At 39.1% G+C, this 14,171-nt stretch overlaps 1 protein-coding gene across 2 annotated transcripts in view; it reads left to right on the top strand.

Annotated features, from left to right (window-relative positions):
• The window catches only part of phc2b (polyhomeotic homolog 2b (Drosophila)), a 74,081-nt gene that overhangs the window by 10,547 nt on the left and 49,363 nt on the right, over window positions 1-14,171 (top strand). For both annotated transcript variants that reach the window (XM_041781434.1, XM_041781428.1), the window contains exons 2-4: window positions 9,318-9,678; window positions 13,650-13,811; window positions 13,924-14,001. In XM_041781434.1, coding sequence (XP_041637368.1) covers window positions 9,376-9,678; window positions 13,650-13,811; window positions 13,924-14,001 — 543 coding nt within the window. In that variant the 5' untranslated portion in view covers window positions 9,318-9,375. The remainder of the gene's footprint in view (window positions 1-9,317; window positions 9,679-13,649; window positions 13,812-13,923; window positions 14,002-14,171) is intronic.

Genomic DNA, 14,171 nt, shown 5'->3' with positions numbered 1-14,171 from the left:
CTTCCCTCTTATTTTGACCCCCATCTGCTACTCACAGCTCTGTTAGCCAAGAACGACACTCCGGGCCTGCGTTCCTGGCTGCACCGCCAGCTAATCTATATGCTAATGAGAAGATAATAATCAATGAGGTTCATGCATGGTTGGCCCCAATCAATACCACATTGCAGCAACAAACGATTCAAATGGCTACATTTCATACAGCCAGACAGTTGGGTGGTGTGTTAATGTGGTGGGGCAGACCATAAGTATGCCATTATCCTCCGGTTTTATCTGCCCTATCCCACGTAAATGAATTCAGCTGTCATTAAAGGGGGGTTTGCATTCAACTGCAAAGCTATCCCATTTCACTTTTATGACAGGATCACAATTTTCTACTTCTTTTGTTTTGCATTTCATTTCAGTCGCTGCTATAAATAACTGGTGAGACGCTTTCCTGCTGCGACCTGGCTAGCCTTATTAGATTGTGATTTGTTGAGTTAGGGATTTAATGGTGCTGTTTCAGCAGGATTATGATAAATTATCTCAGATTTAGTCAAACAAATCTCAAATAACAGGCAATGACTGGCTAATGGGAATCTTCTAAGCGACAATGTCTCTTTCTTTATTTTCTTTTTTGAAAACTCTTAACCTTCAGTGTTAGTCCTTTTTTCCAGAAAATTGACAACGATTACTGTCCTTCTAGTAAGATAGCGGGTTAGATGTTCAGTCTGGACATAAATCACTGCTCCTGTCCTTGGCTGAGTGTTATGATACAAAATTGGCCCACTCAGAGGTGAAGGATAAGGGTGGAAATGATGCCTCCTATAAATGGTTAGATGATGTGGACCAGCAGACAGTGCAATTTAAAACACTGAATGGGAAATGAAGCCTCCAGCCTTCACAAAATAAAGAGAATGCTATAGCTGAGCTGTCATTTTCATGGAATACATCATTACCTTGGATTTCAGAAAACAAGCTTGTGTTGGAAGGTCCATGCATCTTTAAAAAATTCAGTATTCAGGCAGCAGCAGAGGGGGGAGGGGAGGCACGGCGTAAAATCATTACCATCATCTTCATTAGAGAGGATCCTGTTGTCCAATCAGCATGCTGCTCTGCACGGGGATTCCATAGGCACCCCGTTGGCTGTCGCTAGGATACCACATAATCAGGAGGCAGGCCGCGGCCTGGTTGGTGGAGTGGGGTGTTGATGCTGGGACGACGAGCTCGCTGCGAGTTGGGGGTAGACGAGAGGGGCTGAGGGGGTTTTGGATAGAAACACGCTCGCACACGCTCAGTCATTCACTCAGTCACTCAGCCAGTCAGTCAGGAAGGCAGGCAGACAAAGAAGAGCAGCATCCTGCAGGAGGACCGCACACTCCCGGGGGATGGGGCACCATACCCCTGCATCGCGTTGGGGGGGCAGGAGGAGGTAGGAGCATCAGGGTTAGGGGGCTTTGTCTCAGCAGCAAAGTCCCACCTCCACACTCACACAAACATACAAACAGACATGCATTTCTCAGTGGATCTCTGGCTATTAGAGCCATTATCACACACCAATCGATTCGTGCAGCTGACTTGTGATGTGTGTGTTTTCTGTTTTAAATGTGGGTCATTGGACTGTAGACTGGAGGTTGGACACTGATGGAGGCTCCTGCACTTCCTCTCTGTGATCTCAGCTCTACAGAGACAGCCAGTCTGTCTGACAGTCTCCTAACAGCTCTCATCTTCCTGCAGGCTATGCAAATCTTTACGCTCAAATCTCACAGACACTTTTTGTGGTCTTGTAATGCCAGCATGAGAGGATCAATATGCTCTCTTGTGATGGGCGCAAAGTGCTGAAAATGTGTTGTTATGCTGTTGACCGGCTCTTTGCGATGTATGCAGGCTGCTCAAGCTGCTTTGATGTGCTCTCAGACACACTGGCTTCACCACTTACCACGAGCACTGGGGTTTGCCCCCCAAAAAAGGACTGAAAGCATGATTGTTGTGGAAGTGGAAGTAGGGGGTTAAGAAGGATTGGAGTGGGGGGTGCTCTCCAATGCACCCCTTCACTGATGGATGGCTGACTCCTCTCAGAAAGACAGGGTCTGAAGGCATCATTACCAGAGGGGATTCCCTCCCCTCTCCTCACATGAGGAGGCGATGGGAAACAGACTGGGATGTAGGCTAATGACTGCATACGGGGCAGGCCAGCTTTGGCAGGAGTGCTGCTTTGTTTACAACCAGAAGGCATTTTTTGCCTGACTTGGTTTCCGCTATAGGGCCATAAGAAATCCATTTCTACAGTTTGCTTGATTATGTTTTATTCCCCTGAGTGGAATGTGTTCTGTTTCGGACTTGGAAATGTCTTTGTTTTGGATATTCCCAAAGTCTATTCTTATGATTTCATTTCATGTTCAAATAACATTTAAGATTTATCCTTGAATGTCAACAATAGTTTGTGTTTTATGTTTAATTTTATTTTCATTGTTGCATTTAGCAATTCAGTTGTATTTACTAATCAAAAATTGCAATGATAACATAAGTTGACCTTAATTTGAAATCAAACAGGCAATATCTGTCTTTTGGAGAGTATGTATTTTTATGTAATTTTAGTATTTTTACTCTGCTGAATTACTGTCAGAAAATTCTCCATTTTTGAGGTTGACTTAGGTGTGATGCCCATGTTTTATTCTAGGGATGCACATTTTTGCTGGTCTCTGGTATGCCAATATATTCAAAGTCATTTAACCAATAGCAATACTGATACCGCATCTTTTTTGTATTGTAAAGAAGAATAAGTGTCTCCAGTGCAAAGAAAGGCTGAGTCAGAGAGGCTCATGGAGCCAAGATAGGAGCAGAGAAGCAGACAGTCTGGTTGTTGTTGTTTTACATTTGGGGCTTGTGTTGGGCCCAAGGAAACTGCCTATACCTGATGGTACAGTTGTACATTTGACATATGATTTATACTGCCTACATGTATGGCTGATATATTGGCTATAAATATTGGTGATACAGATCTTTAAATTTTTAAGCCAATATCTGCTGATGTCGATATCATGTAAATAATACTGTGTATCCCTGTTTTATTTAAATAACGCTCCTTGCCTTGAACTAGGGCTGGGCAATATATTGAGTTCTTACAATACATTAATACTAGGGTTGTTCTGATTCCAATACCAGTATTGGAAATATGTCCGATACTGCTTAAAATGCAGGTATTGGTATCGGCGGGTGCACAGGTTTATGCAAGTTTAGCTTTATATTTTACTTTGTTTATCCATGCTAAATGTTAGCGCTAAAAACCAGAAATCAGTTCTTCTTTGCTGCTGGAAAGCACGTCATGCACAGGCTACCGTTTTCAGAGCAGCGTAGAAGAGCCAGAGGACACACTGCAGCAGAAAAGATTAGTGACTGTGTGACAGTTTTTCTGTGAATGTGATTGTTAAAACACCTTAGTCATCACAAAAAGTGACACCGTTTATCAAAAGTTAAATAACTTGTAAAATAAATTGTATTGGAACATCCCTATTTAATACATTTTAAAATGAGATGTGGGTTGAAAAAATATTGTTTATAAGAGTAATTTATCAACCTAAGTGATGTTCACAGGCAGCTATTTCCCTGTATGGCTAAATTATTTGAATATGATGTAAGGCTGGAGTGCCGAGTAGAGTGTGACTGAAGTTAGCAGCTAGCTCTGCCAGCCTTTGTTTCTCTTTGCAGATTGATATAGTGTTGCCGTACCACATTGTTCCTATTAGGGATGCAAGATATTATCGGCCTGATAACGGTATCGGCAGATAGTAGAATTTCTGCAGATATTTACAGCCAATATTTTGGCAGTGAATGTTAGCGTATATCAACTGTAAATTTTGGCCACATGTAGGCTACTAATAAACTAGTAGAGTTTTAGGCTGGACCAACAGATCTATGTCAGTTGAAGGTCTTTATAGTTATTTATCCTCATTTATTAAAGTTTTTGAAGACTAAAGTTTTTTTATTACAGGTATCAGCAAAAATCCAACATCATAAATCCCTAGTCGACTTGCCAGCTGCTAACTTCTCATGTTTCTATCTGGTGAAGAGCTGGGAGAAACCTCTGGCAGGAAGGCAGTGGCCATTAACTGAAGCTACAGCCGCCACTAGTGGTGGAAAGCTTCATTACAGAAATAAACTAATGGGGATTTGGGGTTTCAGGCCTGTGTTCATAGAAATGATAGATTAAGTGGTTTAACTGCCTCGTAAATCTTCTGCTGGTCAATTTGATGTTGAGATTTGTTAGTTTAGCCAACTTATAGCCTACATCGCTGGTTAAAATGATATTTATCTGGCCATTGTTGAGTGCAATGTTGAAGAAAGTCATTAAGATAAAACCGGGGGTCTTTGGGTTGGTACTGACGATTATTTCAATGAAGGACTTTGGTTACTTTTTTCCTTTAATAGATGAATCAGAATTTATTTAAACTTCCACCTATTTATTATTTTAAAAAACACAGACGTTCCAGAGCTGTTAAATAATAAATGACTTTTTTTTTTTTTTAATTATATGGATTTTTTTGCCTTTATTAAGATAGCCGAAGAAGGAGACAGGAAAAGATCCCGTCACCAGTGCATTGAGAACTGTAGACTCCTAATATAGGTGCCTGCTTTACCCACTGCGCTACACCGGTGCCCAATAACTATTCAAAAACTAAATGACAAACTTAATGTTGTAAATAAATGCTTTACAACGTGTGTGAAAGACTTTTTTGCCTTACCTTACTCTACCCTAATAGACGAACCCTTTAAGATCATAGTGATGTTACTGAGAGGCTTTGGATGAAGGTCTTTAACTCATAGTTGAATACTATCTCTGTGTACTAAGGCTTTTTCTTCTATCTCTGGCAAACATCATAGAAAAGCATGAAGGTAAGCCTCATGTCATGTTCGGTTATGACATCTGACAAACCTTTGTCACCCACTGCTTTAACAACTCATTATTAGCTTGTTATTGCTTGATGCATTTCAGTCCTCACTTCACTGACAGACACACAACCACATGTAAAAACTCAGTCGGTCCTCCCGCTCTGTGCCTGCAGCCCACACACATCTGTCCCCTCTCCTGTTTGACAGCCCACCGCTATCTGTTTTTATCCAGTAACGTCTCACAACTACAAACAACATTTTGGTTCTAGGAGAGTTTTTGCTAAAAATGCCTATTTATAGGGTGCCAAATCTCTTCTCCATCATAGAAGAGTAGTTGTAGATAAACTTCTTTCCAAATAATCTGTGTGAATCAAAATAATATCATTGAAATTACAGGTTCAGTTGAAGTAAAATGTATCAACTGTATACATGTGACATATAAAGCTCTGCATCACAGTGAGTGAGGGGATAACCGTGTAAAATAAAATGAAAGTTTCCAGCTCTTTTAATTATCCATTCTTATGGCTTGAATTGACTTGTTTTTGCAGCCCTAGAAAGCAGATCTAATGGTCTGTAAAAAGACTGTTTAAAGTAAGAACTATTAATGGTAATGTTCCAATAGACCAGGGGTATCAAACTCAATCACAACAGGGGCTGGACTCTGAATTTAGGTCTGACCTGAGAGCCAAACCGGGTCAAAATTTAACCATAATTGTCAACTTAATCTTCACCAGTGATGAATCATGGGTAAGAAGCTTGGGACTGATGATATATGAATTTGGAGATGAAAAAAGTAAAAATGATAAGTAAAAAGGCTCAAAATCTGAGATGAAATGTCAAAATTATTAGTTTACATGGAAAAAAGACAAAATTAAAAGTCAAAATGATGTTAACGGGCAAACATATGAGATAGAAAGTTGAACTAATGAGTTTAAAGGGTCAAAATAAGAGATAAGATTAGAAATCATGAGTTTTAAAAGTCAAAATATCTGAAATAAGAAATCATGACTTTTTAAAGGTCAACATATGAGATAAAATTCAAAATCATGAGTTTAAAAGGTAAAATATGAGATAGAATTCAAAATAATCACTTTTAAAAGTCAAAATATGAAATAAAAAGTGAAAATCATCAGTTTTAAAGGTCAAAATATGACTTAAAATTTAAATTGTGAACTTCAAAGGTCAAAATATGAGATTGAAAAGGTCAAAATATGAATTAAAGAGTCAAAATCATAAGTTTAAGTCATAATTGTGAGATGCAAAATTGAAAATGTGAAATAAAAGCAAAAATACATTTCTTTTCCCACATTACTGTCTGCCAGATTTGGTCCCCAGGCCTTGTTTGACACCCAAGATAATCTCTTGGTCAATAGGAATATTAAACATGAATTGGTTATTAGATATGAAGGAAAGGTTATTTGTCTATTTTATTTACTAAAGGAATGTTTATTTTCATGTTATTTCTATGTATTTATGTTTGTATTATGCAGCTGGCTGATAATTGAAGGGCTTGTATAATATTTGGCATTTGCCCATTTGGATTTTACTCAAAGCTGACCATTTTTTTTTCTTTACATAAAAATAATTTCGTATATTGCCATTTAGCTATAATATTGAAATGACTTGATCTTACATGGAATGACTAGAAATTCCTGCTTTATCCTTTACTATATTTACACATGTAGGCATGACTAATGTTGTTCACAAGTGTCTTGAATCATTTAAGAATTTAACGGCTCTGCAAAGGAAAGCCAAACTTTCTCTCTTCTTCTTATTTTAAGACTTGTATGTTTACCCACTTTTATGCAGGTTGGAGCAGTTCTGCATGTGCCATTTCAAGGCATGTGGTGCAGTAAGATTGCAGTTTGTTTTCAAGTCTGCTTTGTATCAAAAGTGTGCTTTGGAGCTTTGCTTTAACTGCTAATCCGTCTAAAGAATAATGAGGAGGAGGAGGAAATGGTTTAAGAATTGAGGCATGGCTGCAGCGTTACTCCTTATTTAATTACTTCCATCACACCCCCTCTTTGCCTCCAACCCATTAAAAAACCTTCAACCTGCTCACTCAACCTTCACCCCTCTCTGGCTCTCATCCCCTTCAACCCCCCCCCTCTTCTAACTTAATGCTCACACCTCTAACCTCAAGGCAAGAAATTCCATCCTCCCCGTTTTGGCCCCTCTTTTCAGCTCTGTTACATCAGCTGTCATGCTGTTTGAAGCCCCCACCACACACACTAATCCCACCCCCACCCCCCACCCAATAGCATCTCAAGTTCTTGATTAGGTCTAGCTCTTTTCCTGTTCTATCGGAGCACCACTTCCTCCATAATGTTGTTTATATTGCTTTATAAAAAAATGTCTTTGTCCTGTCTCTCCACAAATTTAAAAAAGCCTTTCTTTCCTCCCTTCCTCTTTTCATCTCATCAGCTGTCATGTTTGATTTCTCTTCTATTTCATCTTTCTGGAGAGTGCTCAACCTCTTCCTTCTCTGTTAATGGATAGCAGGAGACAAACCTTTTAAAAGAGCTCTTTGAGAAGGAGCTTATTTTTTTCTTTTCTCCTCTGTATTACTGACAAGACAAAATCAAATTAAACAACTGACTTACTATTTGTTTTTTAGCTGATACATCTGTTTAGCTAATTTTATATAGTCTGTCTGAATGGTTGAGCAATAATTAGGGCCATGTTCATTCCACTGACATTAATTTATGGTGTTTGTGTCATTGTCTTAAGAGTGTTTTAGGAACGTAGTTATATCTTAACAGCCTTCCTAATCAAATGAGCTGAATATGTTTTTATTTATGCAAATGTTCCAGTGTATATGTAATTTGGGGAGAATACAAACGTCACCCAGCCAATGTGCCTTGTGGTCTAAACTCAGTAGATTTTTTTACGCTTCCTAAATTGCATTTTAGTGTACTTACAGACTCGCTTTGTTCCTTCATGCATCTCGTTTTGCTTTTGGTGAATGAAGTTATGCTGTTTCAGAAGCCGAGTGTCTTTGGGTAATCTTGGAGCTATACAGAGGAAGTTTATTTCAACAGGCCCCTAAATTTAGAGTATTTCTGTTATGAATTTGTGCATGAAAATTAGCAGACTTCAAAAGAGTTATTCATTACCCCGCTGACTATCATGTCCTACAGCAGAATTCTCTTAAAGCAGAGTCTTTAAATTCAAAGGGATGAGTCCAACTGCAACTGACAATCAGTCTTTTGGATTAGCATAGATGTGATTTCAGTAGAATAGGTGGAGTTATCCTGGTGATAATCTGGTCCTGGAAAATTCACAGCTCATTATTAGTAATTTACAACTTGAGCATCTTTTTGTTAAGGTTTGTCAGTACAATAAATTACCATAGATGGATTATTATTATTCATTTTGCAAGAGTGTGAAAGAGATGTCAGATGAAGTAGTTCAGACCAGTCAGTGGATCTGGTTAAGGAGGAATAATGCTGGCTGGGGGCTGAATGATCTGTCAGTGCTGTTTGGGCTGTGATGGCTATGGTAGGGTAGGTAAGAAAGAGAGTGACATTTTAGCCATTTAGCCAATTCGTAAAAGTTTTTGTCCAGTTTAAGTAGACAAAACTTTTCTACAGTTTTTGTCAAGTCTCCTTATACTTTAGTCTTTACTTAAGTCAAGTCTTGTCATTTTCTTTGAACTAGTTATAACAGCCGTATTGAAAAATAAATGGAAAGTTCTAATACATTAAAATGGATTCTTTAATTATTTAGAAATATTGGCATTCTTTGAAAGGGAACTACCCAATCCCTCCTTGTGTTCCTTCCTTGTATAATGTGCACAGTGGAGATTTGTCATGGATTTCAAATATCCAGTCGTCTAGCACAAACGTTTTAGTCTCATTTTAGTCTCTGTGGCAAAACTAAACTTACTTTTCATCTGTTTTAATCGTCAAAGATTTATTTTAACTAGTCTTAGTCTCGTCTTCCTCACGGAAAAAGTTAGTCAGTGAACAATTTTAATAATAGTTTTAGGTGACAAAATAAACATGTAACTATTGTTGTAGTTCATTCTTTTTGGAAGTTTCTGTCCCCGGGAGAGATCAGAATACTAATTTTAGTCTTGAGCTTAAAAAGTTGGTGAACCCCTGGTTTAGAGATGTCAAAAACAGTTCTTTTTTTAGCTGTATTTTACATTCAGGAGGTACTTCTTAATGCATAAAAGCCAACAGGAAGGCACAGGAACCATATGTTCTAGCTTGTCCAATTCTGAATACATGTTTTTATCCTGCAAGACATGTAGTCTTTGCAACATAAATAATTTGATCCCTGTTTCCATCCTTTTTTCATGCTTTACAGGCCTAATGTGGTTTACATTTGGCTAGGGTTTGTTTCATTGATTGTATCCTTTCCTTTTTTGTTTCGGGTTTAACTCAGGACATAGTTTACAGAATTTTCTCATGTGCTCTTCCTCTTTTCTTCTTTTCCCTCTTCAGGCACAGGAGAGCCATTCAGAAAAGCCGGGGTTCAAAGGTGAGAAGAGCAGAGGGCACCATGGAGAGTGAGCCGGGGGCCCCTGCAGGGACAGCCACCACCACCACAGCCAACACCACCACCACCACCACCTCCACCTCCGCCTCCTCCTCCTCCAGCACTTCAGCCTCAAGCAGTAGTACTACCTCTAACACTACTTCTACAACTACTACTACTTCTACCACTTCTCCTGGCAGTACCAACAGTAGTAGCAGTAGTAGTGGTAACACTAGCAGTAGTTCCAGTAGTACTACTACAGCAGGCAGACAGGCAGTGCCTCAGATATCTGTTTACAGCGGGATACCTGACCGGCAGACAGTGCAGGTAAGTTCATTGGTGTTTTTTTAAGAGAATTATTGACATTTTGGGTTTTTTTTTGTGAGACTTGTTTACATTAGGACCATGTGCTCTCAAAGAAGGCCCTAAAGTTAGTGTCTTAACTCTACTGCCCTCTGTTGGTGTATGTGAATCCATAGCCAGGCTATTTGAATTACTAGATTGCTTTCTGATTGGAGGTAAATGAATGCAGTAGTTGTCTTCCTTATCAACATATGAAGGGATGAAATTTAAATAAAACATGAACTTTAAGGAAGAGTCCAAGTTGAAGTAAGGAATTCCTTCAGTGTTTAGTCTTTTGACCCCTTTGCCCTGGTGTTAAGTCTCCATAGAGGCTTCCCCTCGCCGTGAATGAGGTCCATGAACTTAAGTGCTGATGCTTTGACAGCAGGGTCTTTGTTGTATTCAGCTGTCTTTTTCTTGTCCTCGGCCCGCTGACAGTTAAAAGGCAAACACTATTATCACCATGAAGCCCTCTGAGCTGAAAGGACTGCAGTGAGACTTTGAATGAATGTGTGAAGAGCATCTCTGCTAATTTGGCCTCATTCCAATGAGAGTAGGCACGGATATTTCTGTGACACTTCGGACTTCAGGTCAGTATTCTCTGTTAGCCAGGCAGGGAGCGCTCTCAGAGGTGAGGGGTTAAAGGAGTCATGTCCCAGGACTCAAAGGTTCAGCACCATGATAATTACTTTATGGAACTGTGAGACTTTTTCTCTAGACTGGGTTTATTTATGTCACTATGCAGCAGCGAGGACAATTTATGACCATTTGTTATGTTCACAGTCAAGGCCTTATTGCACAGTTTAGATGTGTTTTTGCTCCTCTAGTTACTTTAAAATCTTGCATAAATAAGGTTTGAGATTAAACTTTTTTGAGTCCTGAACTGATGCATGAGAAGGGTAACATAGAGGCTGTGAAGTTGGAGCTGATTTGTTGTGGATTTATTAATAATGTAATGTGCAAGGAAGCCAGTGAATTTTGATTCTGTTAATAATTAGGACACAAGAAACAGAACCATATTTTGATTGGGCCAGCATGTATCATAAAAATATGTTTGATAATGAAATGTATAGTGATTAATAAAAGGTGACGAGTGCATGTAAGCCATAACTAATAGTATCTATGTCTATCTGCTACTCTTCATGGGTTATACAATAGTGGTGCCTGCAACATGTCCCTCCTGAATCCAAAAGAAATCCATAAACTTTTTATCTCTGCTAATTCAGCTCAAATGAACCCATTAGGACCTAAGGCCACTTATAAAACAATGTCTAAAACTAAAATATTGTTTGAAAACAACCTCCAAAAACCAGAGGGTTTTCTTAAAAAAAATTGCGAAACTACACAGAATTTCAATGTTTTCTTTAAAAGTGTATTTCTCCGCCTCAGTAGTGGAAAAGGACATGATAGCATCTGAAAGCTTAAACCCTTGGCTTTACCTTTAAAAAAAATGCCTTAACCCTCAAATTTGTTTACATTCTAAAATTGTCAATCCAATCAGATTGGTAGGCTAGCGAGTCCACAGCCACTTCATAATCTTGGTTCCCATCAAATTCATTGTTGTTGTTGGCTTCCAAAATGTCTCAATGTCCCTCCCCTCACTCAGTTTGTAAAGCTCAACTTTTAAAACTTTTAAAATGTCTTTAAATGATTATTTTTGGCCTTTATGCCATTATTATTTACAGAGAACAACAGTAAATAGAGGTAGAAATGGGGATAAGAGAAGGGAGAAAGACATGAGGTAAAGGAACCCCATGCTGGACTTGGACCCTTGCCACCCACCAACATGGGTTGTGACCTCACCACAAGGCCCAACTTGGAAAACTTTTTCATCCTACATCTGTTTTTTTTTTTTTTGTTGTTTTGTTTTTTGTTTTTTTTTGTGTGTGGTGGCTAAGATTTCCTTTTTTAACCAAACTTCCTTCTGCAAATTTATTTTCACGAATCATGTTGCTCTTTATTGATCACATCTTAACAACCATGATATCAACCAAAATTTGCTGATGTCATATCAAGTGTTAAAGGTATATGAATGCAAACATTGCATCTGATGTAAATAGGCTAATCCCAGGGTAGCCAATAGCCATCTTCTGCATCTTCTGTCTACATCCATTTAACCCAGGCCTCCATTCAATAGATGAAATATGCACATGCTGATGAAGAAAGCATTGCTACATAAGATGTTTTTCACTTATTGCTATAAATTCTGACTTTTGGATTGTATATATTGCAAATGCTCATATTGTGATAACAGTTTAATTAAGTTTCATTGCAAAGCCCTAGTTATAAAACTTGCCTTGCTGTGGAACTGCCACTCCCTGGCTTTAGTGTAAGTTTGTATGGAGATGTTGAAGATGGTGAGATCAAACATGAATGGATCCACAGAAACGGATTTAATCCAAATCTTTATGATGTTAATGACAGATTTCAACAAAAACTGTGAATGGAAAACAGAATTGTGATGTATGTGGGTATAGGATGAAATAAAAGTGACTGTTAAAACTGTGCTTTGCCTGTCCTGCACCTGCACTGCCTCTCTGAGAGCTCCAGCCCTAGTAACGCTGCTGCTGGAGCCAACAGCCCAAACAGGTAGTTCTCAGGACCACCACGATCCACCACCACTCCACAGCCTGCTCCAGGGGACTCTGGAGGGGAAAAATCCTCTACCTCAAAAGATTGCTCTGAGGCAGCAGTGCAGCGGGACTCTGTGTCACTGTCACTCCCGCTTCATCTGGAAAACCCTGTCCTTTTCCCCTCCCTCCTTTCAGTACCAAACTGCCCATTTTTTAGTGCATTGATAAAAAATCTGTAGTGGGCAGAGTTGGCTCTGAGCTGGGAGTTTACTTACACTTTAAAGAAACCAGAAGCATCGATGGCATTGGTTTTTTTATGGCTGGCATGATACAAATTATTAGAACTTAATGTAACCAATAAGTGATAATTGGCTTGAGTATGCATTTATGATGACTAAATGTTCTTAGTGGGACAAAAGCAAAACTGCTGGTTAAACAAAAAAGAGCAAAATCAGTACTAGCTCTACTGACACTGGCGATGGCTTTGGCCTCCATGCTGATTAGCTAGAACTCCTGTGATGTTGAGTCAGTCAGATAGTGTGGACAGGACGTTAGGTGAGGCCTTGAAGAGTGAAAGCAGGAGCCAGAGGGGAAGATGCACCTTGCAGTGGTGCTAAAGTGGCACACTTTTGATTAATTCTATCAGTGACAGGTGAAATAGATTGGATTGTGATAAAAGTGTAGGGCTCTGTCTCGTAGAGCTGTATGAACATTTTATCAAGGGTGAGAGTTACACCTCTGGTTTTATCAGTACATTGTAATCTTTGTTTCCTCTGTGTTCTGTTTTGCGCTTTTTTACCTTTAAGTGAATAAAATGCAAACCAGAGCTGGGCAATTAATCGCAAATTAGATTAAATTGCAATATGGCCTGCTGCAATTTACAAATCGCAGACAGTGGAGTATTTCTTTAATCTGAAATGTGCCAAGATGCCAGTTTGATACATTTTTTGCAGCTGAGATATTTTGCTCTACACATTTTGCATACATTCAAGTGTAATTTTTTTAGAATAGTTTGCAAAAATCCTGCTCTTCCTGGTTATGTATATGATTCCTAATTAAGACGAGAATAACAAAAAATATCATTCCCTTCTGTATAGCAATATGTATCAACCTTGCTTTATTCGCCAAAATCACAATTGCAAAAGTTCTTCCTAAGTTATTTATCTAATATTGTGCTGATTATATCTAATGATTTATTGCTTGTGTTTGCTGAACAATACATAAAATGAGGAACCTAAAAAATTAATTGCATATTCAATTGCAATATTTGGGGAAAAAAAATCGCAATTAGATTATTTTCACAAATTGTTCAGCCCTAATGCAAACCCTTTTTCTGTGCATACTTCATTACTCAACCAGCTCTGTCTCTGTGTGCACATGCAGGTGTTCCAGCAGGCGTTACACAGACAACCTAACACAGCAGCACAGTACCTGCAGCAGATGTACGCTGCTCAGCAGCAGCATCTGATGTTACAAACTGCAGCCCTCCAGCAGCAGCACAGCCTCAGCACTGCTCAGCTCCAGAGCCTGGCTGCTGTACAGCAGGTCAGCAAACAGTCTACACATCAGAGAATCATTCTTAAAATGTCAAGATAACACTGATAAGGGCAAACACATCCCAGGAAATGTTAAATTTCTCTCTCTCACCTTTTAATAGGCCAGTATCGCAGCTGGCAGGCAAAGCTCTTCACAGAACGGCACTACATCCCAACAAACAGGATCAACTCAGGCTACGGTGAGTGCAGTTTTAAGTGTTTAGTTTTCTCCTATGTGCTTCTTAAGTCTACAGTTTCTTTGTTTATTGGATTATTATTGAACTGAGGTTATTTTAGCACTAAGGTGGCTGTGGGGAAACTGAGCGCCACACTAGCTGCTCTGTGCTGCTGCTTAGCTGCTTTTGAACAG

Source organism: Cheilinus undulatus, linkage group 3 (assembly GCF_018320785.1).
Source record: "Cheilinus undulatus linkage group 3, ASM1832078v1, whole genome shotgun sequence".
NCBI classification, from domain to species: domain Eukaryota; kingdom Metazoa; phylum Chordata; class Actinopteri; order Labriformes; family Labridae; genus Cheilinus; species Cheilinus undulatus.
Note: the sequence above shows the minus strand (reverse complement) of the source record. Positions and strands in the feature narration are given on the sequence as shown.